This window comes from Falco punctatus (genome assembly GCF_963210335.1).
Source record: "Falco punctatus genome assembly, chromosome: 11".
Taxonomy (NCBI): Eukaryota; Metazoa; Chordata; class Aves; order Falconiformes; family Falconidae; genus Falco; species Falco punctatus.
In genome coordinates, this window is record NC_137591.1 from 419713 (window position 1) to 446974 (window position 27262).

Genomic DNA, 27262 nt, shown 5'->3' on the forward strand with positions numbered 1-27262 from the left:
TCTGCTGCTTCCTATTTTCATAGGGAAACAGGAAAGCTGCTCCCCATTTACTTCAATCCTGCGCTGACTTTGGAACTGAACAGAAGGCAGTGTTTCATACATAAGCTTAGACTTATGTTTCAGACAACCTGAAGCTGTTTAGTCCTTCAAATTAGAGTGAATAATTACTTCTTTTTCAAGGGACTTGATAGAAGTCAAGTCACATTTTAAAACAAGACAACTCAATAGTATTTTAAATTGCCAAGTTGCATTAAGATCTAGATTAGCATTATTTAGCATTTAACTGGTAGAAGCTGAGCAGTAATCTTGTCCTACTTGCATATCAGACCCAACAAATGAACAAAAACCAGTCTGTCTACCAATATGCATGCAGCTTTGTATCAAAGATACATGGAGCTAGCTTAGGTACTGAAAACAGCATACCAAATTCAGTGTTCCACCCAGAGTATTTCACTAAGAAGTCACGTATGTTAGAATAAAATGTAAAGTCAATCAAGTTCCGCAACACTCCATGTCTTTAGTGTTCTGTGGAAAAAAAAAAAAATGTGGCAGGATAATATTAGCCTAGACAAACCACTGTGTCAGTGCAAACAGATTGCTTTTGCTACTCAGATTAGCTCAGACATCTGTGAGTAGCACTTGAAACAGTGCCAACATTTAATTTATGGAACTTGAATAATTCAGAGCTCGCCATTAAAGCCCATGCCCTCAGAAGCCATCATCTTTCCACTGCAGCAGGGAGAATGCTACCTTTTCCACATTGAAATGGTTTGACCAGGAAGTTAAAAAAAAATTCACAGAGTAGTGACACTAACTCAAGAGTTAGGAAAGAAGAAAAAAAAACAACAAAAAATCCCATACACATATGGACAAACCCCCTGCCCCCCGCTTCAAGAGTATGATTTCCTTCTGATGCAAGTAAAGTTTAGGTGTGCAGACAGGACCTACTAGTCTTAAATCCTTGAAGGAACTAGTCTGTGAAGGCAAAAATGAGTTGAATCGATAGTACACAACTAGCCTTTGTCCATCAAATCAGTGTACCAAAACATGCTTTGCCATTAAATCTTAGCACATTAACAATTTAAAACACAGTAGACTTGTGCATTTGACTGAATGCCAGTCTGTTCACATGCAGTTCTATACAGGTCAGTTAAAATACTGAACTAAATTTACTTTAAAAATGCAGACTCTGTTTCAAAGTATTGCGCATTGGTTACCAACCTGCTTAACAAAATCATGAGGTAAAACCATGGAAGAAAAGAGAAGCTGAAGTAGTAAAAATTCAAAATGTTAAAGAAGATGCAAATTCAGGCCCTCTACTTGCCAACTTAAGCCACAGTTAAAAGTCTAGCCCATACATCCACCATCTCCCTCGCCCTGCAGTTGTGCACCTTCAGGAGTAGCACTGTTTTGTGTATACTTAAAGTAGTAATTTGGAGTGTTTCAAGACTAAGCCCATTAAAGTTTTTTTTAAAAAAATCAATCGAGACAGATGTGAACACTCCTGAAAGGGTTTGGTGTAGTGTATGTAAGGATACTAGGGACCTTCTCTTAAAACTGAGGACTCAGGTTAAGCACTTGACAAATGATCACAGTTCAGCCATAAACACAGCAACATTTTTGCTTGGCATGCTACAGCAGAAACTTTATTCAGTTCATTCTGAAAATATTTGCAACCAAAATTTATTTTTGTAAATTCACAGAAATAAGCTTTAACATATAGGCTGTATACAACTCAAATACAGGTAATACTTTCAGCAATAACTTACAAACTAATGATAAACTACAATTTCACAAAGAATTGTAAACATTTTGCACAATTGTCAGTCCTTTCTTTTAGGCAAAGTGCTCTTTCGATGACAAATAAATTAACACACATAACTAGAGTGGACTACTTCCAGACAATACAAAAAAAAAATGTTTAATAAGGCTTGTAAACAACATAATAGTTATTTATGTAGAATCCATAAAAGTGTCTTGCAGGCTAAATATACGTACATACCTGGGCAGCAAAAATGATCTTGAAAATGCTTTAGATGTTAAATAAAAAGTTAACATTAATACCTTTCCAATGATATTTTTAATACACAATAAATGACTTCAGGTTATATCCTTAATAGCTTGTATCCCTGACAGAAAGGAATTAGGTGTGACTTAGTGGCAGTTGTGTCATTGAATGGGGTAGCAAAGACTGGAGTCCAAGAGCTGTAGGTGAATGAGCTACAAAGACAAAAATATTTACCCGTCAGATTCATCTGTGGTAGAAAAAAAGATTATAAGCCAGTAAATCCCGCTGGGCAATAACAGTTCACTGCTCCCAGCTGCTGCAGCATGCTCTGTTTTCCCTCGCCCAGCATTCACACTTCCTCCACCCGCAGCCCACCTTACACCACTGCCTTGGAGAAAAACAGGCTCAGGCCACACATGCAGCTCAGAGTCCAGTTCTCCCCAAACCCTCACAGTCTCTTCTAATCACAAACACAAGCCAAAGTTGACTTGCTGGGTCAAAGTATTGACGACAAAATAAAAACGACGACTGTTTCAGTACTTCTGACCACCCTGCTCCCTGCACTATGTGTTACTGTGGGGGAAGCTTAAGTTTCCAGTGAAGCTGCTGGACTGAGTTCACCTACAGTCCCCAGGGGAAAAGCCAAGGAGTAGGTGGTAAAGTTTCATTAAAATTACACATTAAAAAATGTGGCATGGGTGTTTAAAAAAAGCCAAGCATTTGATTTCCTATTACTAGCATTCATAGGCTGGAAGAAGCACAAAAAGTGGTCTTCATTCCCAGATCTTCAGCTATGCTCTTACAGCAAAGGACTACTGCTTGATGAGGCGCCCTTAATGAGAGACAGATAGCAAGGATAGTATTAAGATACTCTATAAAGGACACTAGAAATTAAAAATCCACTAAGTTTCATTAATCAGTACTTGGTAAACTGTTCTTGCTACAATGAAGAATGGTTTTACGTGGCTACGCGAAGCGATTACACCTACCATCCATATAGCTGTGCAGGGCAGTTAGCATGGTCCCGTCCTGGGGTACGTACGCAGAGTATGCCATTTCTTCTAACATGGGCGGCGACAGCCGGGAGGGCTGAACTGCTGTGACAGGAGCAGTAGACGAATGATTAGGACTAACGTGTTTCTTGTGGCGTGCTCTGCAATTCTGAAACCACACCTGAGAAGGGAGAAAAATTTCTGTGATGTTGATAGATTGGGTTCTGTTTCAACATTAGCATAATAAAACCCTCAGCATTCTAACTTCAGCTGAATTCAGTTAGTTAATCAGGCCTCTCACATAACCCCAACTGTCCAAATGAAGAAATACCCATTCTCAGCCTACACAGTGCCACAAGCAAGCACGGTCAAGCCAGGAAGGCTTCTGCAGGGACCAGCAGCACGAAGGACAGTGAGGGCTGCAGGGTCCCACAGGCTGAGCGACGGCACCTGCAGCCCCATGCCCTGCTGGGGCTGCTGCCCACGCACATAACGGGACACAGCCCGAGCCCCGCTGCCCACAAAGCGGGTTTCTCACAGGATACCCACTTTCCTTTTCACATTGAGAAGTGTGAAAGTGTCACAGCACTCTCCAAACTAGCCAGCTGCAACAAGGTCTTTTACCATCTCATACCAACATACTCTTCACACCAGTCCCTCTGCTGCCTCCTCCTCGTCTTGTCTCTCCTCATCCAGGACGCACGTGCTCTCTCTCTCTCTCCTTCCTCCTCTCTCTTCCTTGGCTGCCCAACCCCTTAACAGAACCAGCCACAGCTGCACCTTGTCTACATCAGCCAACCCACCGCCCAGGAAGCCAGCCCACAACTGTATATTATCAATGTTAATTAACCCAGCTTCATTCCTCTACAATTCCCCCCTTTTTTTTCTTTTTAACATTTCATACCTCATGGTTTTAGCGATCACCACAAATTTTTTACAAATAAACTTTTCATACAGTCCTCTATAATTCCTCTACATGTAATCTTCTGTACTTTTTAAGGCTTGATTGCAGCTGCCAGATACCTCATTTCTATATAAACACTCCATTTTTGCAAGCTAGAAAGAGCCCAAGGAACCGCAAACTTTTTATTTATACAAGCATATAAATACATAATGTGTACTATATAAGAGTTCATGCTTGTGTATAAAAGCACACATATGGTGTTTGCTGAGAGACATCTTCAGGCAAAGATTCTAAGTTCCTGTTTCTCTCAGTTTTGCATGGCATGGGTATATATTTTAACTCTGCTCCATAGAACAGATCACCAGGTGCTTGCACCTAATGTGTCAAACCTAAAGATGTTTGCAAAAAGAGTGCAGGTCTTAAGAACAGACTATTAAAGTCAAAAACTTGTATTTAGAAGAGCTCAGTGCCATTTTCTGTGCTATTTAGTCTGAAGAGTTTCTTCCTGGAAGATTATTAATCCTCCATACAAAGTGCAAGAGGAATACAGCAAGATTTCCAAATTAGCAGGTTTGTTCTAGACCTATTCCTGACTAAGGATGCTGTCGGAATTTACGCTAAAACTGCCAGCTTAGAACTTTTTCCATCTCAGAATAACAACCTGGAGAAAACTGTTATTAAGTATTCCCAGTGGATGAGTACCAGACTTTGTTAATCAACTAACTTTGCACAATTACCTGTATAACACGCCTGCTCAAGCCTGTTCTTTCTGCCAGTTTCTGAAGTGTTTGTGCATCCGGATTGTTGTCCTGAGCAAACTGTGCTTGCATAACCTGAAAAGGCAAGGTAAGAGATTGTAGTTTTTGTGTGTGCAGTCCTGAGAGCAGCATTAGAGACTCCTCTCAGACCGTGCAGAAGGAAAAAAAAAATAATCAACCCTCGAAGCCAAAAATACAAGCTACCCCTTATTATGCTTAACTATGCTGAGACGTTTACCAGAAATGATATAAATTAATTCCGCTTGGTGGCAGTAAAAAAAAATAATGGAGGAGCCACTCTGTTACGGTTGCATTAAAAGGACTGTGGGAGAAAATATACTGCAAAGCAATTCAAACACACTCGATAAAGAAAACTTCCGTAGCAGCAGACCACGGTGCGCCGCATAAGGAAGGAAGGAACTTTGATCCACCTCTGAACTTGTCAGTTGCTATCTGCATCTTGCATATACAGAGCAACCTGACCCTCTTTTCAGCTGCCTGGAGGACGCCGGCAACTGGGAAGCACTTTGTGCCTTGTTTACCTTTAATCAACCCAAGGAACACAGAGGCTCCACCTTGGCTGACCTGCACCATGTAATTGTTTGCTTACACTTTTTTTTTTTTTTACAGGAAATTTAAGTGAACACTTGTCATTAGGATATGAATTATGTTTTTTCTGTGAGGAAGTAGATGTCAGCTTGGCCTGCATCCTGAACAGTTTTAGAGCCTGTAAGAGTTTACCTTATTTAAGAAAGTAAGGCTTCATGGATTTCTGCATGGTACCTTCAGCAACTTAGTAAACTGTAGTTTCTCATTCCTGGATTTTGACCTTTGATAGTCTGCACATTTTCCCTGGTTTCATCTTTAAAGATTCAGGCTACTGCTCTCCACAGTCAGAAATGCTGAAACTATTTACCTTCCTACTGTTTCATACCAAGCCATCAAGAAGCGTGGACACCCTTTTGTACAAGTGCTTCACGAGGTGTGTTACTACACACTGCCACTCAGACAATCCGTCACCTATCGGGCTGATGCTTCTCTTATTGGAGGCAAAGCCTTACACCAGCATCAAGGACAGCTATAGACACGGTTGCCCTGGGCAGACAACAAGCGTCATTAAGTGAGGCCCTAAGATCTCCAACACCTGCTGAAGTAGGTTATGACCCATTTAAATCAGGAAAAGAGGGGAACATGGAAGTTTCAATGACAGCAGAGGGGAAAAAGCCCTGAATGCAGTTCCTGCCCTGATGGCTGGGGCTGTCTCCCCTTCAGCTGCTGCTGGAAAAGAAAGCTCCCTTTCGCAAAAGTCCAAGCCTGATTTGCAGAGCCCTTGCCAGATCATTGCTGACATGCTTGTTTGGTATTCACCACGCATTCTGTCTCCAGCCACGACTGAAATACCAAACCAAGCTTTGGACAGCCACATGCTGTGTTATATGGTGATGTTTAAATGTCTCACATGTTTTATGACAGCGCAGCTTTAGTTTTTCTCAACTGCTTTCACCACGAACATGGGGACAGGCCGAGAAAACAGAACTCTGACAGAGACAGTAGCAAACGAACAGTGTGGTGGCCACGTGTGACCAGAAATTCAGAGACACATTATAAACTGAAAGCACGGGTGCATAGCTAGGTTTAGGTGGAAAGCCACAGCATCCTTCCCACTACAGGCTGAAGCCTCTACACCTGGCCTCACCACTACCCCTTTCACAGGGAGCTGGCCCCAAGCACAGTGCATTTCCCTAGAAAGCTAATTTAAGTGAAGTGGTGATCCAGAGGGCAAAATAACTCCTATTTGAGGCAGTCCAGAGCTAACTCTTGCCAAGGCAGCAACAAGACAAGAAGCGTTGAAAACAGAGCAGACGCAGGCATTACAACAAAATTCAAGCTTCCACCCTGTTAATGTCTTGAAGTTCTACACAGTACCCATCTCTAGTACAACTCTCACATTACATAATTCTAAAAATATTTTGTCTTCATTATGTGTAGCGATGTAAATGCCTGATTAAATAGATTTTATCGAGCAATCAAAATAGAACCACCTTTTTGTTTCCACTCTGCAGAATTACTGGCTGCCCCCAGGGAAATAAAAACCTTGAAGAATAACTATTTCATATTAAACTGCTGAAGCTGACAAACAATTCCAGAAACATGCTGTGTCTTGACAGTTTATGAAATAGTTTAAAAGCACGCAAGCTTTCTGTTTTCCACACACACGCATCCGACTTCCTACCAGTTCAGCACCCATGTCCTGCGCCAGCCTGAGCTATGCAAGTTTTTAGCACTGCCTCTACCTGGAGTTGATCTGCTGTGAAGCTGGTCCGAGCTCTTTTTGCTGGTTTTGGATGGTTAACATCTTGTTCTGTTAGTAATGCACCTTCCACACTAATCCCATTACCTGAAGCATTAAAAAGAAAACAACATCATCTGCTAAACATTCAAAATGATGTTATTTGTAAGTCAAACTGTCCTCCAACAATAGCCAACAGTACTTAGGCAGCTGAATTTCAACTGTAAAAAAAAAAAGCTGCCTTCTGTTCAAAGTTAAATTGATCTGGCACCGTTACCCATTACACCCCAAATTACTCCCTTGCAAGCGAGGGAAGAAATAAATCCAGCATGACATTTTATCAACTAGATATGCCCTTGCTCTCTTTTCCTTAGGATAGAAAACAAGTTACACAAACTGAAAAAAATTAAAACAAAATAATTTGCACATTATTTTAATTCAAGAACCTGTGCTTCCAGCCTTAGTAAAGCCAGGTAATTACCACTTAATAAGGAAGATGAGGTAAAACCCAACAATTTGATTAAAACTAAGCCACAAACATAGTTCTTAACAAAAGCAGTACATTACCATTTTCAACTTCTCTTTTCAGATTGTCCAACATGCAGTCATAATGTACTCTACAAAGGACCTTCTCTTCCACCAAAGCAAACTCCTCTCCAGTGGAGAGTTGTCTTTTGCAGGAGAAGCACGCAAAACATGCCAAGTGGTACACGTTTCCTTTAGCCCTTCGGACCCAGTCAGTAGAATGAATGTGCCTCCCGCAGCGGGAGCAGCGGGTGCCATACCGCCTGCAAGAATAAAGGCAACAGGAGGGTGAAGGCACAGACACTAACCATCTCGGGTGAGATGGTGACTCTGGGAGGGCTAGAGGCGACCAGGAAGGGGTAGCGCAGCTGAGACCTGCAGGAAATGGGCCACCCGCAAGGGATAAGGGATGAGGTGACAGCGTAACTGTGCTTTTATTGAGGGGGGGAAAGCAGCAAGTTTGCATCTGGCAGCTTAAGGCAAGACCACTACTGAACTACGGAAGTTAATATTTTCATAAGGCAAAGAGTAAAACTGAAGCATCTTAACTGTGACATGAATTCACCGCTCTTCATCTTCCCTGTTATAATTACTTTTTAAAAAGCTATGAGTGGGAGATGGAAACAGCTGACTGCATTCAAAATTCTCCCCATTATTCAAATATATTTCACATTACTCCAGTGGTAGCCTGAATTATTATATTTAGCTACATCAACTTTCAACAATCACTCGGTCCCCTTCAGCAGAAGAGGGACAACCTGTATCTTCATAGTTATTTCCTTAATTACCGCAACATTATGATTTTAAAAGAAATTCAAATATCTGCAAGTATTTACATTACTGCAGAAGAATATTTCTCTTTGAAGTGGAAACTAGCCACCAAGATATGCTGATTATTTAGATAAGAATTTGTCCTGAAAATCTTTGCAGACTCGGAAGGTCTTTTTCTGAAGTCCCAGAACACTTTCCAGAAGTTCACAGTATTCAACTTGCCCTCTCCCTCTCTTTCAGCGTCAATACTGACTAGCTGAACATCATCCACTCACTACACAGGTGAGAACCCCATAAATGGTTTAGTCTAGGGAAGCACTAGCAATCACATCGAAATTAACAGCAAAATTTTTTTCCTGCTTTCTGGACTAAAGATTTTTGTATCACGAGTACTCTCAATGCCAACACGAATAAATAAGTTTTTTCCTTACAGGAATAGACCTTAAATTTGGAGAAGGGTTCATGTTCTAAATCAGATTTATCACAGAAAGGTGTAACTGCTGAAAGTTTGTTTTAAAGATCACAGGATATATTCTGGGTTGTTTTTGTAGTTCCACGTGATGCCCTAAACCTCACACCAGTGAAGTGCTAGCCCAGAGTACCACCTCAACTCTTCCTTGTACCCACCCTCAATCGACACCACCTAAGGATGATTCTTTGCACATACGACAGCTTTACAACCTTGCTGTGGCAGGGACTCAACCTACTTCCCTGGCCCCCGCGCATGCAGAAGTGAACTGCTCTATAAATGTTGTTACAGAGGGGCAGAAGGCCAGTCTTGGGGAGTAATTACATTAGACAGGCTTGGGGTTTCCCAAGTACCTCTACAAGATGTGTCAGAGTTTAACTACCAAAAAGAAACCTAGCAAATAAAAAAACCAAAGAGCCTCGTTGTGCATTTTAGTTGTGGCTTAAGTGAAGAGTAACAAGCAAGAGTAACATTATCCAAAAAATTGCAATCTCCTACGATATACCTGAAATAGTCAAGTTTGCAGAAGATATCTTTATCTTTGATGTAACAGCTGGTGTGCCTTCCTAGAGAAGTCCTGCAAACACTGCATGAGAGACAGCGCACGTGCCAGCAGAGGTCGTTTACCTGCAAAAATGCAAAAATACCCCTCAGCGTTCGTGCTACTGGTACTGTATTTCATGTTTACAAAAACTATTTTTTCTATCCATACAGATGAGGCCAAAAATTACACGTACTACTATTCACAGAAAATTTATCTTCAAGGCAAAACATTTTTCCTTTAGAACTGCATGCGTATTAAGGATTAAATAATTTGATAGAGGTCTTCAGAATAAGTTCTCTTAGTCTGTAATTAAAAGCACCAGAGAGGAAGCAAAAGATTCAAGCTGCACGTAGATATTTTGTGCCCAGGTCTGTTCTCATCACATTAGAGTAACAGAGCAAGTTTTGGCCTCGCATGACCTCAGGAAGGCAGCTAACTTACATACTTGTATTTCCCAGTCTGTAAAAAGTCCTGCTTCACAAACAACAAACTCTGCAAAGGGATTAATTTGAAATTTTAAGATGTGAGTATTGGGGGAGGGGGGAGGTCTGCAAAACAGAAACACCTCATGAATCACATCTTCTTTTGCCAGGTTTCTGTTAAAGCCAAGTCAGTGAATGAAGCGTGAGTTTCAAGATACCAGCATTTGTTTTAATAGCAAATTCAAGAATTCTCCAACATGTAACATCCATAGTGAAACTAGACATAGTCACGGAAAGCAGCAGAAATCAGCAGTTTTGAAATCTTGCATATAATTTTGGGGCAAATAAATTGAGTGCAATTACTTTCATTCCTTCTTTCCTATAAAGACCACTCTTTGTTGTACATTGCACATCATGCATAAGCCAAACAAATTATTTGAAAGCCCAAGACTCCGAGTGACCATAAAAATGAAGTAATAACCCTCTGCATAATCCCATGCTGCATGGGAGGAATTATGTAAACCAAACAATGACTAAGTTCAGAATTTTTTTTTTTTCTCCTGAGCCAATTTCTCATCTCATACCAAACAGCCCAGATATTGCCTACGGCAAAGCAGCAGATCTGCGATAACCCAGAACGTGCCTTTCCTCAAAGCGCTGCCAGACAAAGCACGGCGAGCGCGAGGCACCGCCTGCGGCACGCGGGCTGGGACCCCCGCGCCCGTCCCGCCGCACCGCACCACTCTGCGCCGCCCAGCGCCCTTCCGGCTGCTGCCCTTGCTGGCAGCCGTCTACCCCGACACTGGCAAATTCACAACACCGCGATACAATGCCACGCTGCTGGTAACAGCTGTCAAGCCGATCCTCCTGAGTATTTCCCAGGACGGCTGCGCCGCGGGCAGGCCCGGGGCGGCCCAAGCAGTTGTGCCCCCGACGGGCCCCGGGCCGCCGCTGCGCTGCTCCGCCCGGCGGGGCTGACGGCCCGGCCACGCACAGCGCATCTCGCTGCGGCCTCTTCGGAGGCCGATGCTCTTCCACGGAGCGGGACACCGATCGCTTCGGTACTCGTCCCATCTGACGTCACTTATCTACATTCTCATTAATTTACAGGGCTGAAGTTGGACACCACGCTGGTGGTCATCAGCAAGACAGCAGTTCCCTTGCACAGATGCCTTTCTCTCTCTGCCTATGCGGGAAGCGGTAACAGCTAACTCGAACCTCAGGCTAAACCATTTAGAGGTCTGTTGCTCCAAGCCGTACTATCCCAGTCCTTTAGACAGCAGAGATCAGTGAACGAGCTATCACGGGAGTTAGCGGGGCGGGCACCAAGTTCCACTTAGCTCTGCTCCCAGTCCCAGCACACCTTGCCGAGGCAGCCGGGGCTTGCTGGAACAGAGGGTACATGGCACCCCCTGCACCCACTCCCACGGGAACACATACCGGCCCAGCACACGCCTGCCTTCGACCCCTGCGCTCCTGCCGAGATCTAACAACCGATCTAATAGAGACGTTTTCGGTGGTGTTACGGACTTCGGCTTTGCGGGACACACAACGGCTTCATTTAAGGCTGCATCTAAGTGGAACCAAGCGACTTCTAGCACGGCTGTCTGACCTCCCTTCTGAAAGGGGAGCGGGAGAAAATCTGAGCCAGAACAATTCTACCGGCCGTAAAACAGAAGGAAAATACCCACCACTGCATTAACGCATGGCTTTCTTTTTAAATGATCTTACTCGGTCCCGAATCCTAAGGCCAGCAAAACCGCTCCGCGGTCCCGCAGCGCCTTTCCTTCCCCGACGCCACCAGGCCAGCGAGCCGCCGCGGCTCATGCCCGCGTCCCTCGAGCGGCACCTCCGCAGCCCGGTACGGCGCCAGCGGCGGCGCCGCCGCCCACCCCCCACCCCGCTCCCTCCCGGCGCGCCAGGGAATCGCTGCCCGGGGCGCCGCAGCCCCCGGCCCGAGCCCCGCCGGGCGCAGCGGGGGCGACCCGCGCCGGTGCCCGCAGCCCGGGCAGGCCTGCGGGGCTAGGCCCCGGGAGACGACGACGCCAGCCCCAGCCGCCCCGGCTGGCTATGCCCCGGGCGCGGCACCGCGGCGCCACGTCGGTGGGAAGCCGCCACTCGCCGGGCGCTTACCTTCAGCAGGTACTTGTCCACGATCTCCAGGCCACAGCTGCTGCACACGCACTTGCCGGGGGCGCAGCCGGAGCCCGAGGCCATGGACCGCGGCGAGGAGGACGGCGACAGGGCGGCGGAAGAAGAGCAGGAATCCTCGTCGGCCGCGGCGGGGCCGGCCTGCGGGGATCGCACGGGAGACGGCGGTCAGCGCCCGGCTGCCGCCCGCCTCGCCCAGCAGAGGCGCGGGGCCGCGCCGGCACCTGCGGCGCCCCGCCAGGAAGGGCAGCGGCTTGGCGTCCCTCCGCGGGGCCGCGCCCGGGGAAGCGGTGGAGCCGCCGGGCGACCGGAGCGGCCGCCACCCCGCAGCCGGCACCGGCGCCGCGCTCGCCCCGCGCCGCCCCCGTCCGCGCCCGCTCGCCGCCCCGCGCACCTTCTCTGAGGGGCCGCCGAGCGCGGGAAGGTCCTTGTCCTCCAGCCTGCAGACGAACATCGGGTCGCTCTTCCAGTACATGGCACTGCCCTACCGCATACCAGCTGCGCGGCGCGGCGGGGCGCGACGAGGCTGCTCCGGGGACCCCGCGCCAGCTCTCTGCTCGCAGCCCCTGCAGGAAAAAAGTTTTGTTTTCGAGGGGGTGGGCCCGGCCGCGCGGACCTGCCTCGCTGGCCTCACCTCCTGCGCAGGGCCCGCCTTCTGCCGGCGGGATGGCGGCTCCGCCGGCGGGCCGCGCGGCTCTCGCGCAGAGGAGGGGGGGCACCCCAGCAGCGACGGCAACGAAAAAAACCCAGAGGGTCCCCCCCCGTTCGCCTCCGCCGCTTGCCACGGCTCACCCCGCCGCAGGCCCCGGTGACGTCTGTCCCGACACAGCCGGCGCGCGCGCGAGGGGGGCCGGAGGGCTCCGCACCGCCCAGCCCCAGAGCCCGCGCGCGCCCGTGACCGCCCGGCAACCCCCGCCCCGCGTCCGCGGCGCCCCGCCGTAAAACCTTCCTCATTAAGCCCAAACGGGAGCATCTGAGCGGCCCCAAGGCCGCCCCGTCAGCGCGGTTCAAAGCAAGCCTGACCGACCACGGACGTTGCTAACCTACATCGGTGTCCGCCGCGGACCGAGGCGCCGGGAGCCGGCTGCTCGCCGCTCCCGGAGAACTAGGACACTTCCTTCAGCCGTAGGCTACCGGCACGCTTTTTCCACGATTACAAACCTCCCCCGCAGAGTTCCCTCAAACCAAATAATGCCGGTGCTCGCGGGACATTTCGGGAGAATAAAGCAACAGCTTGTCCGTCGCAGGTGAGGTAAATAACCGGGGCGTCTGCTTCTCTGCACGTATTTAACTAGCCAGGTGTTTTTAATTAAACTTGTCGTTATGTTTCCATCTTTCCCCCGTCTCTTTGTTTCAGCTCCGCCCGACGATAGACGCAAGACATGTTGCAGAGCCTCAGTAAAGCAAACAGAGAATTGCCCGTACGCTTAGAAATACGATAAGTTTGATAAAAGGGAATTCTGCTTTCGAGAAGCTGTACGAAAGGAGAAGCCCCGTATTCTTCTTCCCCCTAAAAATTACGACCGTTGGTTCAAATTCCAGGACCCGATTTTGCAGGACCGTAACGGAACGAGCGGCGGTGCCGAGCCCCAGTAAACTCGGGACGTCCGTAGTCGGTCACTCGTTTGTCCCGGGCTAAAACTGATCTAAACCCTGGACAGAATTTAGTCCTAATGTCCCTGACAGCCGTTACCGCAGCGAGGCAAGCAGTGTTGTTTGGTTTGGTTTTTTTTCTGGCCGCGACGAGGCTGAGAGCAGCGCGACAGCCCACCCGGCCGCCCAGCCACGGCGCGGCGCGGCGGGCAGAGCGGGGGCGGACGCGGGACCCCGCCGTCCCCGCCGGCCTGGAGGCGGCTTTCGGGCGTCTCCCCGGCGGGCCCGGGTCTGCCCGCGACGCCCCCGGCCCGGCCCCTCTCCCTGGGCGGCCCGCGGGGCCGTATCCTGCAGACCCCGGGCACTGCGCACCGGCGCGTCCCCTCGGGGCCCCGCTCCCCTGGGCTGCGTGGGGGCGCGGGCCGAGCGTCCAGGCCCACGCGTCGGCGCGACCCTGTGGGCTCCGGCGGGGAGGAGCTCGGCCCGTAGCCCGTCGGGCCCCTGCCTCTGCGCGGGGCTGCCCGCCCGCGGCTGCCAGAAACACGACGCAAGGACTGTCATCTGTCCCGGGCGGCGCGACAGCAAGCGACCACCTGGCGGGAGGCCCCCAGAGAGCCGTGCCCGGGGGAGCGGGGGCCGGCCCCGCCGGGAGGGGAGCCACTGACAAGCGCAGGGCGCGACGAGAGCGTGGCACGGCCGGCAGCAGCGTCGAGCAGGTTGCCCGTCGCTCCTTCCCTGCTCTGTTAGAGAAGTTAGTTCAGGGTGTTCGTGCGCGCTTCACGGAGGGCTGCGCGTGGGATTTCTATAGCATAACTCCTTTCTGCGTGCATACACCTTTTCTCTCTGAAGAATACAGCAGTAGGAGCCAACAAAGTCAGTCCGCGCGCTGCTCCCCGCGGCGACCGTGGACTTGCGGCAGTAGTTCACAAAGCGGTTGCTGGCGGAAAGCCGTGGACCGGGGATGTCTCCGTGTCTCTTAGCGTTCTCGGCGCCCGGCTGCGCCAGACGAGGAGCGAGTGCGGCGGACATCCGCGGATGCACTGGCAGGCCCCCCCGACCACCCCCCAAGCCGCGGTCCTCTCCGCCCCCTGCCTCAGCTCGGGCCGCGGCGTCGGGGTCGCCCCCGGGTGTCCCGCCGCCCCCACCCCCACTCCCGAGGACCTGGGGTGTAAGGGTCTCTGTGGCGGCGGAGTGGGGGACGCGCTGCGAGGGTGCGGGGCTTGTCCGGGGCATTCCCGAGGGCTGCGTGGAGCCCGGGGCTGGGTCGGCGGTCCTGGGGACGCGGAGGGGCGTGAGGACGAGTCCCCCTGAGAACCGGCGTGGAGACACTCATGTAGCGGAGCCTGGTTATTGCTACGGCCAGGGGTGTTTCGCGAGAGGTGAGCGTTTTTTGCCGAGCTGCTTGGAAAGGGGCGTTATTTCCGAGAAGACCTGGGAAACGCTATGGTGTGTACAGGGTGGACGGGGAGAGTGCACGGGCTTGGTTATCCGCGCTCCACCCGTGCTTCGCCTGTGTGCTTTTACACCTATCCCCCCAAAGTCTCCTCTGAACTCCATCGTTTCAGTTACACACCCTCGCTATTTCATTGAGCGTTCCCAGCACCGGTTTTGGCGGAGGTGAAAGCAGGCAGGCACGCAGGCTTTAGGGGATTCCGATTGCTGCGCGCCCCCGTCTCTCTTGCTGCTGTCTCCGAGCCCCGGGCAGGACCCCGCGGGGACCGTCGGCGGGCTCTCAGCAGGGAGAGATGGGGAGGAAGGGAAATCTGCCCGGGGGGTGGGGGGCAGGCAGCGCGCCGCGGCTGGGCTGGGCAGGGTGGCCCCGGCCTGGTCCTGCCGAGGTTGCGAGCGGAACGGGGGACTCCCGCGGGACCCTCAGACGGGGGTACTGCGTCTGGTTCTGATTCTCGTCTCTCGCAAGTAATGCAAGGATGTGAGTGGGTGGGAGTGCTAATCAGTCCGCTTGTAGGAGAGATCTCTTAACACCTGACGGAAAGGCACGGCGCGGGGGAAGTGCGGGAGCGGAGAGCGGAGGCTGCTCCGGCGAGAGGCGGTCGCCATACGGGCTTCCTGACCAGCGACGGCACCGCGCTGCGAGCCTCTGGAGGTTCTCTGGAGCTTGCTCCAGCGAAACTGGTTTTTCCGCTAAAACAAGGTCTGCTGAGAAATCACAAACGGCATTGTGTCCAGCTCACGAAAAACGGGTGCCGAGGCCCGGGCCACGGTGAACACGGCTGCCCACCCCCGTCTGGCCCCGTCTGGCACAGTCCCCGGCGCTGGCCGGTGCCGGGCGCGGCTGTTGGGGCGGCGGCAGGGACGGGCGGCCCCGGGGCGGAGCTGGCCCCGCGGCTCGGAGCCCGCCTCCCCTCCCCGCTGCCCCCGGCCCGCAGCCTCACCGCCCCGCTCCTCGGGGGCCGGCGGGGGGGTCCCGCAGGCAGGCTGCCCCGGCGCCCCGCTGCGCTGTCGCTGCGGGGCCTGTTGTCGCCCGCTTCGCCAGCAGCTCTCTGGCAAGGGGGGCAACCCGGGGAGGAGAGCCTGACAGCCGTTGCCGGACAGGGCTCCCTTCTCCGCAAGCCCCCCGCCTTCTCTCAGCCGCCTCACGCGTACTTCGGTGCTTGCACACCTGCCAGTGCCCAGAGGCTTTCCACCTGTGGGCCGCAGCCTCCTGGACGGAGCGGGGGTGGGGTGGGCCGGGGGGTCGGCGGGGGAGTCAGGCCGGCGCTCTCGGGCTCACATTTCGCGAGTTTGCATCCCCGCTGCCTCCAGCCACTGGTAAATGCTGCAGGGTTTGGACTAGCCCTGCATTCTTGGTTCTGGGCTGGTTTAACGAGTAAACGAACCCAGTCTCTTACCAATGACTTGTTTTCCAAATCAGTGCGATACGCTTGTCTTGGGCCAGGCTGCCTGTCTCGGCTGTGTGGGTCCAGGACCTTCCAAAGCTGCAGGCGTGGCTTTTGTTCACGGCTGTTCCAGTGTGCAGCTCTGCGTTGCTTAATGGGGAACGACCAGATCAGTCGAAGGGAAAAGTTTCTAATTCCTAATTGGATTCCCGAGCCAGTGGTTCCCCCACCAACACTCAGAATTCGATGTAATGTGCCCTCCCCCGCCCCGGGGAAAAAAATGGGGGCTGGGGCGGGGAGGCAGAGGGCAAGAAGGGAGTTAGTGGGATGCAGCCCTGCATCTTTCTAGAGCACTGCCCCTTGCACTGCGGAAGGAAGCGCAGGGAGTAATTTCGGCACCCCAGTGTGTAACTGCAATAATTTTGCTTCATTTACTCAGATCTACTTACTCCACCTCTTGGTCCCCGCAGTAGGAACAAGGCTGTCTGGATGAAACCTGTGCGTGTTCGATTTAAGCGTTGCACTTCTCCGTCCCTGAAAATCGGTGAACGCTTCATCTAGAAGTTGAATTTTTAAGAGTCTGTGCTAATTGTGTCACGCTGTCATTCAGCTAGGGAAAGTGCTGGGGACAGAGGAAATTAAAGCAGCGATCAAATTATGTAAAAGAGCATTTTGCCCTTAACGCCCTGGAGGGCAAAACCAAAATGGAAACCATCTAGGTTTGTTTATAAATACATAGCTGCAAAGCTCGCTGCATGTTTTCGGTTGTAAGGATGGCCTGTTTTCCGTGAGCACGGTAACTCGGTGCTGAAGGGCCTGAAAGGTTCCCCTGAGCTATCCTATCTGCCAGCTTAATGCCTTTCCCTTCTGTTTATGCGATGAGTAAACACTGCTCTGGCAGCAGACCGGGGCCGTCAAATGGAACCGCGTGTGCCGGGGGGAGGAGGGGGCCCGCCGGAGCTCGGCAGGTTCTCAGCTCCTTCGGCCGCCGCCGGTGAGGACCGGGACCCTCGCTGCCCCGGCGCGGGGGGCGGGGGGGTGCGTACCGCGGGAACCTGGCCCTGGACGGACTTGTGCCAAGCATCCCTGGGGCTGCGGCAGCAGCAGGGCTCCCCCGGGGAGCGATCCTGTACCCCCGCCGGCTGCCTGGCTTTCCCGCTCCCCCCGTGCGCCCCGGCGGGGGGCGGCTCCCACCGACGGCCGGGCGACCGACGGCTCTCCGCAGCTCGTCCCTCAGGACGCAGCGAGGCCCGGGAGGGCGGGCTGCGCCGGGACCCCGTGCAGGTGTGGCGGAAGCCCTAAACCCTCCCGGCTCCCCCCCCCCGGGAGCCCGTATCGTGGTGTCCCGCCCCGGTAGGGGCGCGATCAGCGGCTCCGCGGTGTTGTGCGCATCCTCCGCGCCGGGCATTGCGCCTGGCACCCTGAGGCGACCCGCACTGCCCCCCTCCCCGACGGCTCTCGTACGGCTCCGCACTGTTCCCCTCCCGGTCCCGCACTGTCCGATACCCCCCCCCCCCCTCCCCGGATCTCTCATTACTGCCCGGTCCTCTTCCGCCTCCCGCCTGGCCCCGCGCTCTCCCTGGTCTCTCACGGCCCCCCGGGGACCCCCCACCGCTGCCCGTCCCCGGAGAGCATCGCGGGGCTCCGCAGCAGCGCTGCCCGGGGCCCCTTCGTGCCGCCGGCCCCCGTGAGCTCGGCCGGCCGGGAGCAGAGGTCGGCCCCGCCCTGGCCAGGGGGCCGCGGGGAAGCGGCGCGGGAGGCCGGAGGCGGCAGAGACCGTGGGGAGAGGCCGGCCGAGACGAGACCCGACGGCAGCCCTAGAGACCGCAACCGGCGGGCGGGCTGCCGGGGCCCCGCCGGTCAGGGCGGCCCTGGGCCCTGGGCCCGGGCGCGGCTCGACGGGCGGCTCCGACAGCCGCTGTGGCCGCCGCAGAGATGGCCCAGCACGGTGGCTTCCCCGTGGCACGCTTGGGGGCTTCCCCGACGGGCCGCCCGGCTGCGCCCCGCGGTCGGCTCACTGGTAACCGGCCCTGGAGGGGCGGCTGGGGGCAGGTGTGGGTCACGGCCGCGGGCGGGGGCAGCAGCAGCAGCAGCAGGGCCGGCTGGCAGGACGCGTGGCTGCCTCTGTCCGCCGCAGGACCTTCTCCCTCATTCGGGCCGCGCGTCTGAGCGCCCAGCGCCGCTCCGCCTGGGGCGGCTATGGGCAGTTCCCTCTTTCGGCGAATGAGAACTCCCTCCCCCACAGCAGAGCAAAGGCTTTTCAGAGAAAAATCGCATTTGCTACCTTGGGATCAAATCCCGCCTCTTTCCAGCGTCCCAGGCCACGCTGCGGTAAGCGGGGTGCGTGATGCCCTCAGCCCTGTCTCCTTGCGCAGATACAGCGCCCCGAGCACGGCACAGGCTTTGGAACGTCTTTGCTTTGCTTGAAATTTACTCAGGGATTTCCAGGTGGCTGGCTTTCAAGTTTCTTGGGGCTCAGCTGCAGACACGTTGAGGGGACTTCTCCTCACGTTGCGCTTAGCGCGGTGAAGCCCGACAGCCGGGAGGTGTTGTACTGCCTCTGGGGCTCACGCTCCTGCCTCCCGGCCGAGCAGGCGCCGGTGGGAGCGCTGGCTGCTGCTCGGAGATGCGGGTGGCAACGGCTGCTGCGTGGTTAATGCAGCGGCACTGCCCGGGGCACGTTGCACCGCAGCTCGGTGGTGGGACTTGTGGCATGTCGCCGTGAAGGACTGTTTGCAATGTGAATTAAAGGGCGGATTCACTGTACTTCAAGATGAAAGCTTTCAAAGCCTTCCCCAGCTAATTTATGACTTTGCATGCTGATACGATGTTCAGCATGTGTATTGAAACGAAAATACGTCAAAAACTGAGCGCATTTAGGACTATCTAGTTAGAGATGTTTTGTTTACTAAGTGGACAAGCTGGGAAGGGAGCTGATGAAAAAAGGTGATTCACTCATACCCGATCCGAAAACCACAGCGTGCCTCCAGAAACAGGATCCCGGTTTGCTACCCGCCGCTTACAGTTGCTGAAATGTTTGCATCTGTACACAAGTAAATCAACATTCATAATTTTGTGACTGGGGTGTACAAAGTGCTACTGTAATTCTCTGAAATAAAATACACTTCCTTTGAAAGTGCAGAGGCTGCAGGTGTTCAGTGTACTGTTTTAAGTAGAAATAAGGAATCTTACTCGTCTTTGTGTTTGTCATTTTTACGCTGATATGGCTGCCTTAACTCTTGACTGACACTCATAGAACTAAAGGGGGAGATTTTACCTGGTGCCAGAGTGGTGCTGTTCTGGTGATGTGCCTGGGCAGTGCTTGTTTCCGTCCAGGCATCTACTTTTATTTGCTTTAGTGCTCGAAAAGCAGGCCGGTACTTCTGGGCAGGGGACAAGATAGGGGAGATGCCAAGTATGTTTAACACAACTCCCTTTGTCCACCTGCTTGTTCTGAGCAGTTTTCTAAGATTAACTAATCTGTTCACACATGAAAGCACAGTGGTCAGGATTTAAAATGCATCTTTGATCTGTGAGCATATTGCGGCTTCAGGAAAAAGTGCTGTGCTGTGCTACCTTGGCAGTAAGTGTTGGGGACCTGGATTCAGTCCTGCTTCTACCGCAGTCAGTAGCACCCCTGGCTATTGTGCTACTGCTTTTGAAGGGCAGCAAGGAAGTGTTTCACTGAACACATATTAAAAAAAACAAAACAAAAACAAACAAACAAACAAACAAACAAAAAGGTAGTAAAAAAGTAGCAAGAGATTGATTACTTAAGCAGCACATGAAGCAGCTAAAAGATACTGGTTGCAAGCATAGGAGTAGTCTTGTTCACCTTACTGCTCTGCACAAAACTGCTTGTTCCCTTCATGTGGCTTAAGAGCCATCGCACTCTCTATGATACTCCCAGTTCTCTTTGCACTCCACAACAGAAGTCTGACAGAAGGTGATCTTTCTTTACTGGTGATCAAATGATAATCTTCTGTCCATTGCTTCAGTTTGGGATTGCAAGAAGGAGAAGAGAGTGACAGAGGGAGTGACTGGAGATTTTAAAGGCAACTGTTCGTTTTGATCTGTGCAAACAAACATTCAAAAATGAATCAGCTCTGGCTGGTTACCTGGAAAAAGCTTTACATAAAGCAGCACTTCACCGTGTGTTTTGCTGTTCCTTAGGACCATCTGAAAGTCAGTGCTTGAGCAGAAGAAAAAATTACTTATCTAACTCTCAGGGATGAAAGAAAATTCAAGAATTCAATGGAGAACTGACTTGCTGTCAGGGTTGTGCAGGTTATGATATTGATGCTATTCTACTGCTGTGCTATAAATACCGAAACATGAGATGCTCAGCAACCAGCCCCTGATGGCATCACAAGGCAGGTTTACAGAATGAAGAATCCCATGGGCTGGTGCTCAGCACGCCATTCCAGAGGGCTGCAGAACTGCAGATGGCATATTGCCCTGCTCCTTACCACTGAAACACTCCCAGTTCGCGGAGCCCATTGGGCTGGAGTCCGTGATTTTGGCAAGCAGAAAGATGACTTCCTGGAAGCCTGCCTGCTTTGGGCCCACCACAGCAGCGGCTGTGCTGCCATCAAGGTCTGTGTGGTTTTGCCTTCTACCTGGCTGCAAGCAGGGTGGGAGACGTGGCCCCTCTCTATCTTGTCTTGCTGTTTAAACTCTGCAGTTGTTTTGCTATGTTTCCATGTCTACTTTGCACTGTTGTTTTGAGAACCTGTGTTTTCTTGTAAGACAAAATCACAGAGAGTTCAGAAATGGAAATTACATTTATTCTGTCTTCACTGCATTCCACTGGGTGTATTTGCAGTTCATGCCAGTGTTTTGGAGGTGATTTTCATACTGATGGCTGATCACACCCCACATTCTCAAGGAGCAACAGACCAGGACATATGATGCTGCTTTGTGTCTGAATGTTGGTGCTAAATGGGATATGCAGGATCCCATAGCAAGTATCTTAGACAGCTAAATTTCTGCAGAGGGATGAGAGGAGAACAGATCATATGGATTCTATTCAGTGCTAGAAGCTGTGAATGTACTATTCAGCTATGATAGGTATGGCTAGATGATATATACAAGAGGAACGGAGTCTGACCAGGCAGCTATTACATCTAGAGACCAAAGAAGGTGTTGTTACAATGAGGGACTCCTTCCCAGAATGAAGGAATAGTGACACTAGGTTTAGAATGTTGATTGGTGCAGCAGATATGTGAAAAGATCAAATGTGTGGTGCCCCTCTAACCACAAGTATGTCTTCTGGAACAGGCAGAGGCACTAGCTAGGGCTCATTCCTGCAGTAGGATGGTGACTGGTCTGGTCTATGACAACACTTCTTGAATGAACACAGTTCATGGATACACTTGCCCAACTGACAGACAAGGTGCCTTCCTCACTGCCAGCTGCCCTGTGCATAGTTAAGAGCTCTCCCTGCAATATTTCTTCATTTATGCTGTTGTTTGCCGTCTGAGGCATTTGAGGTTAATGTTGGCTGCATCAGAGGGGCATCCCAGTGGAGCAACATTTGCTCCCTGGTGCTCAGGTATCAGGCTGGCTGAAGATCAGCAGCTATGTGGTAGATCCCCCTTCTTGGACTTCTCATGTGCAGTGTATGCTGCTGCAGGCTCCAGCTCTTGTTGAGCTCCAGGAGCATCCCTGCAGTATGGGCTCACGTGTGCATACTCAGGGTGAGAGGCTTGTCCGTCCATGCAGGGGGAAAAGTCTGGGCACCATCTGGAGAAAAGCGAGGTGAGAGGAGAGATCCATGAACAGCATCAAGGTGATGGGAGAGCAGCTGGACCATCCAACAAATCCTTCATGCTGTATTTCTTTTCTGCTTTCTGGCAGGATTATGACTCCTAGGCTGGGACTTACCCCATGAGTCTGGCAACAGGTATAGTATATCTTGTGTATGTACATATATGTACATGATGTACAGACTTGTGTACAGTGGGCAGGTGGCTACAGCGTCCTCTGTGTGTGCAGAGGTGGGCTAGTTTGGAAGACCTAACAGGGACTAATAACCCTCTGACGTCTGATTGTCACGTATGCGTGATACTGTGTATGATGAAAGAACTGTGCGGAGGCTCAGCTGTCTGGTGCCTTCACACCACCTGCAGCTCAGGCGTTACCACTGCAGTGGGGGTGTGCATCCCTCTCCACACTGTGTCCCCATCCCTCCCGCACAGTGCCCTCAGGGATGGCAGCAAGCTCCAGCCCTTCGCCAGTCACTGCAGTGCTGTTCTTAACACCAGAAACCCAGACTACTGCACTGCTACTGCTCTGCACACAGCAGCACTCATTTGTCTTCTGCTGGTGTCTCCTGAGACCCTCCTCAAATGGGGTCTGTGGGCCATGTGTCTGATTGTTACCTGGGCATATGCAATGGCTTAGCTAGAGAAATGAGTCTGGGTTCCATGTGGGTACTTCAAAATGGACAGAGCAGGCTGCCTTGGAATGAGGTGCCCTAAAGAAGTGTCTGTACCAAGCAAGAGGGAGATGTCAGCTCAGATCAACGAAGCATTTCTATGTTTTCCTTTGTTTTTGTTTTTGTTTTTGTTTTTTAACAAGTGTCAGACTTTCCTCATCCCTAGGCTAATATCTTTCTAATATCTTTCTTTATATTATACATTGTAGTTAAAGTTTCCCTGCACTGATTATTCCAAATAGCAGATCCTGTGTACAGTCCCAATACTTCTGAGCAAGTTCCTTACCAGAAATCCTAAGAAGCAGTGAAAGTATTTGCCTCGGAATCAGTGGGAACTGTGTGCTATACATCTATCAGCTCACACCAAATGAAAGGCTTTGTTTTGTTTTGTTTTGATCTAGATGTAGCAATTTGTGATTAGGATTTAAAAAGAGGACTTACAATGACTTAATTGTGTTTTGTGTACTTACTTTTAACACTGCAAGCAAGTTAAGTCAGAATGGGATTAATTCATTTTAATTTGTTGTTGTTACTAGTTATATGATTAAGATGTCAAATACAATAACATTTTTATTTGAGTAGAAAAAATGTTTAAAAATAGGTATGTAAGAGAAATAGCATTTATTGTCAGGACCTGTCTTAAGAAATACTGTTACATACATTCCTGGATTCTGCTTTTTCTGCAGTTCATATCACTAAAGAAGTTCTGCTCAGTGCAACGGGACCATCCCTTCTTTCTAGCTCTGTTACCCTTCAGGGTTTGTAGAGATGCTATAGTTAGTAGGCTGTTTTTACTATAAGTGAAAATTTGAACCAAGTATGCTTTCACCAGTTTGATTTAGCAAATGAACTTGTTTATATCCCCTGTGTGTAAGCACCAGTTGCATTTTGTTAATAAGAACAGTTAACGTCGGGCCACCTGCTCTGCCAGTGCATCTTCACAGTTTCACTGACCACAGCAAGTCTTGTTTTGTCACAGGGGATGAGGCAGGTAATTCCTTCACCTCACTTTCAGGGAACAGTTATATACTGGCAACAGAAAGTTCCTAACTTTCAAGACCCGTTGAGCTCAGATGCTCCCACAAAGCGTATGCGTTAGGGTTTGTCTCAGTCTTCAGTAAGGTACACATCAAGACGTGCAAGGAGACTCCATTCAGCTTGGTCCAGCAGAGGGAAGAGCTCACATCTTTTCCAGGGTCCAGCACCATGCTCCTATGCTGAGCACCCATGGGCCACATTGGTGCAGGATTTGTCTGTTCATGACCTTCTTTCTCTTGTTTTAGATGTGAGGTAATATTCAGGCAGAAGCACAAGCTCGTGGGTCTGATGCAAAGTGCTTTGAAGACCATGATCAGGAATGAGTAAGGAAACAGAATTAGACCAGCTCAGTGAGCAGAAGTGATGCTTTAAATATGTTCTGGCCTATGTATGTATGCTTCCTTCCACTTAAATTCCCGAATCAAAACAGTTATTTTAGGGAAGCACTGGAAGAACAATGGATCCAGTTAAGGGGCATTGGGATACTGGAGGAAGGGGTTATTTTAAGGTTGTATGCATACAGTTCGCAATACTAATAAACAGTCCCAGGGGTGGATTATGTAAACTCACATGCATCTATGAGTAGGTTTCATAGTCTGTGTTTCACTGTCTGTTCAGTGCTCTGGCCTGCAATCTGAAACTGTGGATTCCAGCAGCAGCATCTCCGCGCCTCATGTAAGAGCTCCACAATCTGCAATATGCATCAGAAAAAAAAGTAATTTAGACCCCCACCAGCCTCACATTAGGCTTACCCTGCTCAGGGTGAAGACAATCTATTGACTTTGGTGGGACAGCCCTGGGCCCACCGCCATCGGAAGAGGATGTTACCCAGGCCAGCAGGTCCCTGCGCAGATAGCTAGCACTGCCTCCAGCCCTGGCTTCTGCTGCCTCAGCCCTTGCCTCACATGTAGGTATTGGGTGATGGGAGGGTTAGCACAATATCCAGTTCCAGAGTTCTGGAAGTGGGAAATGTGCTCTAATGCTCAAGACACGTTGCAGCCAGGCTGTCAAAGGTGCAGGGCACTGTCCTGCAGGGTGCTGGTGAGGCCAGTGCCCCTGCCTGCAGGGAGCTGTGCGGGGGCAGCCAGCATGCCGGCCGTCACGGCGGGGCACCAGCAGCATGTGCTGGCATGCCAGCTTTTTCCGGGCTGCCTGTGCATGTGAGGCAGCAGCGAGCCAGAGCGTGGCCCATGCAATGGCTCCCTTGGTGGAGAGGGACGGGCTATATAATTCTGTGGTGCGTATCTCCAGGCGTGCTGCTCGGACCTGTTTTGCAGAGGAATGATGCCTGTTTTACTTGGCAGGGCGGAACTTAGGAACTTCGCCTCTGGGATGTTTTGAGGCTTTTTGACTTACTCTGTACACAGCAGACTGGTTTTGAGTTAAACAGTCCCTCCTGGACTGGAGTCACAGTGATCCAATTTACTGCATTTTCATATAGTTCATACTCCTCTTAATTTTGTCTTTCATTTCTAGGAAAGGCCACCCTAGACAAATGGCTTAATTCATGTAACGTGTTACAGTTTTGGATGCAAAAGCTACTTGCGTATTTAGTGATGACAAGTGTAGGAGTTCTGTGTTTAAAAATGAAACTGCAGCACCATTCATGCAACAGCCCTGTGGTCCTTGCTCTGTCAAAGTGCCCACTGCCTTCAGTCTGAAAAATGACTGCAAGATTGGTCTTCTCTCTGTGGATTTTAAGTTTATCATGGAAGTATGCATGTACACAGATGAAATACATATGTTTGTCTGCAAAGGAATGGTTATGCTGACATTTTAGATATGCTGAGTGAAAGACTGTAATCCATAACTATGGGTAAATTCTTCGAAGTGCAGCAGTGCAGGTACAGACTTTTAATTTTGTAGTGTCATTTATGATTTCAGCCTTTCATTCTGGAACAGGTATTTTTTCCCCCCCTTCTGCTTTTCTTCAAGTGTGATCTCAAATTTAAAAAAAAATAAGTGAACAGTCTGATTAACAAAATCAAAACACTGTATTGAGATTTTGATCTTACATTTTTCACTTTATTGGACAACATTACTTTCAAAACCTGAAAAAAGTAGGTTGAAATATCATGTTTTGTTTTACTGGAAATGCTTTCTCTTCATCTTTATTTTAAAACTAGCATTCCTCAAAAGTGACGTATTTTTCCCCAAATTGTTTCATTTCTGACAAGCTGGTGTTTTCTGAGGTACTTGTGTCCATTGGAAATTTTCTGACTGGTGCTGGTATAAAGTCCTAATTGTTTTTTGTTTTGAGATGAAGCCCATTTTTTTTGAAAGGTTGGTTGAATTTAGCCTGTGTCAAGTTCGGTGCATGAATCTTTCTTTAAGCACGGGCGGGGTCCGGCTGCGTTGGGGGGGCAGGGCTGGGATGGCTTTGCTGATCCAGGAGAGGAGCCATGGCCAAGACGTTTTCCCTGCTAAATGGCTGCCTTGGCAGAAGGCCAGGTCGGAGCTGTGTGCCAGCTGGGCTACCGCCTGCGCTCTCAAAGTGGAGACATGCACTTAAAAAATGTTATCTTATATTTTCAAGTTAACCAATCCTGGGAGGATTAGCAGATTAAATGCTGGTCATCCTAACTTTACTTAATTTCAGTTGTTGTGCCATTGAATATTTTCCTATAAAATATCGGGGATCAGTCTGAATTGCTTCTGAAATCGGGGGCATTTTTCTGTTGAGCTGAGTGGGCTAAGCTTCACTGCTGTGCTATGGACTCAGAACAGGAGGAACTTGCCCATTTTCTCCAAATCTGTTACCAATGCGCAGAAAAGCAACTGCAGCTGCAGCAGCCTACAAGTCAGCGAGTGTGTGGGACACGCTGCTGGCCGCTGAGGTGTGCGTGGCTTATCGGGGGGAGGCAGCTGGGGATCGCAGTGCTGGCAGTGCTGGCAATGCTGCTGGTGCACAGGGGGCACAGGCTTCCCATCCGATGGGCAGCCCCATGCCGTAGTGCCCTCTCCTGCCCGTGACAGGAGGGACTTGCCCCAGCCCTGCAGGGACATGCAGGAGGGGAGAGCTGGGCGTTAAACCTGTACGTGCCCCGGGTGCCTTGCATGGATAACAACATTTATTTTTGGCAAATGATGCTGCCCTTTGGTGAAGAGCTGTTGAGGACTATTCCACCACTGTCCAGAGTATGCTTGGAAAGCCTCAACTTCGAGGCGTTATTGGTCTTGATCCAAAGCCAATGGAAATATCTGCATTACATTTAACGGCCTCTGGAACAAGCACTTACGGAAATGTAATGTCTTATTTATTGGCTTGCTTGATACAAGAACGCCAGCAAAGGAAAGTTGTTCAAATGCCTCCAGATCACTGGCTCTTGAGCATCAATCTGCTGCTTTCTTTTTTTGGGGGGTGTGTGTGCTTTTTGGAAGGATGGGTAAGTTTTGACTCAAAAGTGAGAAGTCAGGCTTTAAGAACTAACACATACCAAAGCAGGGAGCTCCAAGAGCTTTCGATCTGTGCGCCAGGAGAGATGCTCCCCCACCCAGACAAAGGTAGCCTGCAGTCGTCC

The 27262-nt window shown here is 50.7% G+C and overlaps 1 protein-coding gene across 1 annotated transcript; it reads right to left on the bottom strand.

Annotated features, from left to right (window-relative positions):
• Nucleotides 1-2083: 2083 nt before the first annotated feature.
• On the bottom strand, nt 2084-12643 carry LHX8 (LIM homeobox 8). Its single transcript, XM_080406827.1, has 9 exons — nt 12627-12643; nt 12229-12400; nt 11817-11975; nt 9223-9344; nt 7520-7740; nt 6957-7060; nt 4642-4737; nt 2998-3181; nt 2084-2220 (listed from the first exon to the last, which is right to left on the bottom strand). Exons 2-9 carry the CDS (start codon nt 12307-12309, stop codon nt 2144-2146), a joined length of 1044 nt encoding a protein of 347 aa, XP_080262953.1. The 5' UTR covers nt 12310-12400; nt 12627-12643; the 3' UTR covers nt 2084-2143.
• Nucleotides 12644-27262: the final 14619 nt, after the last annotated feature.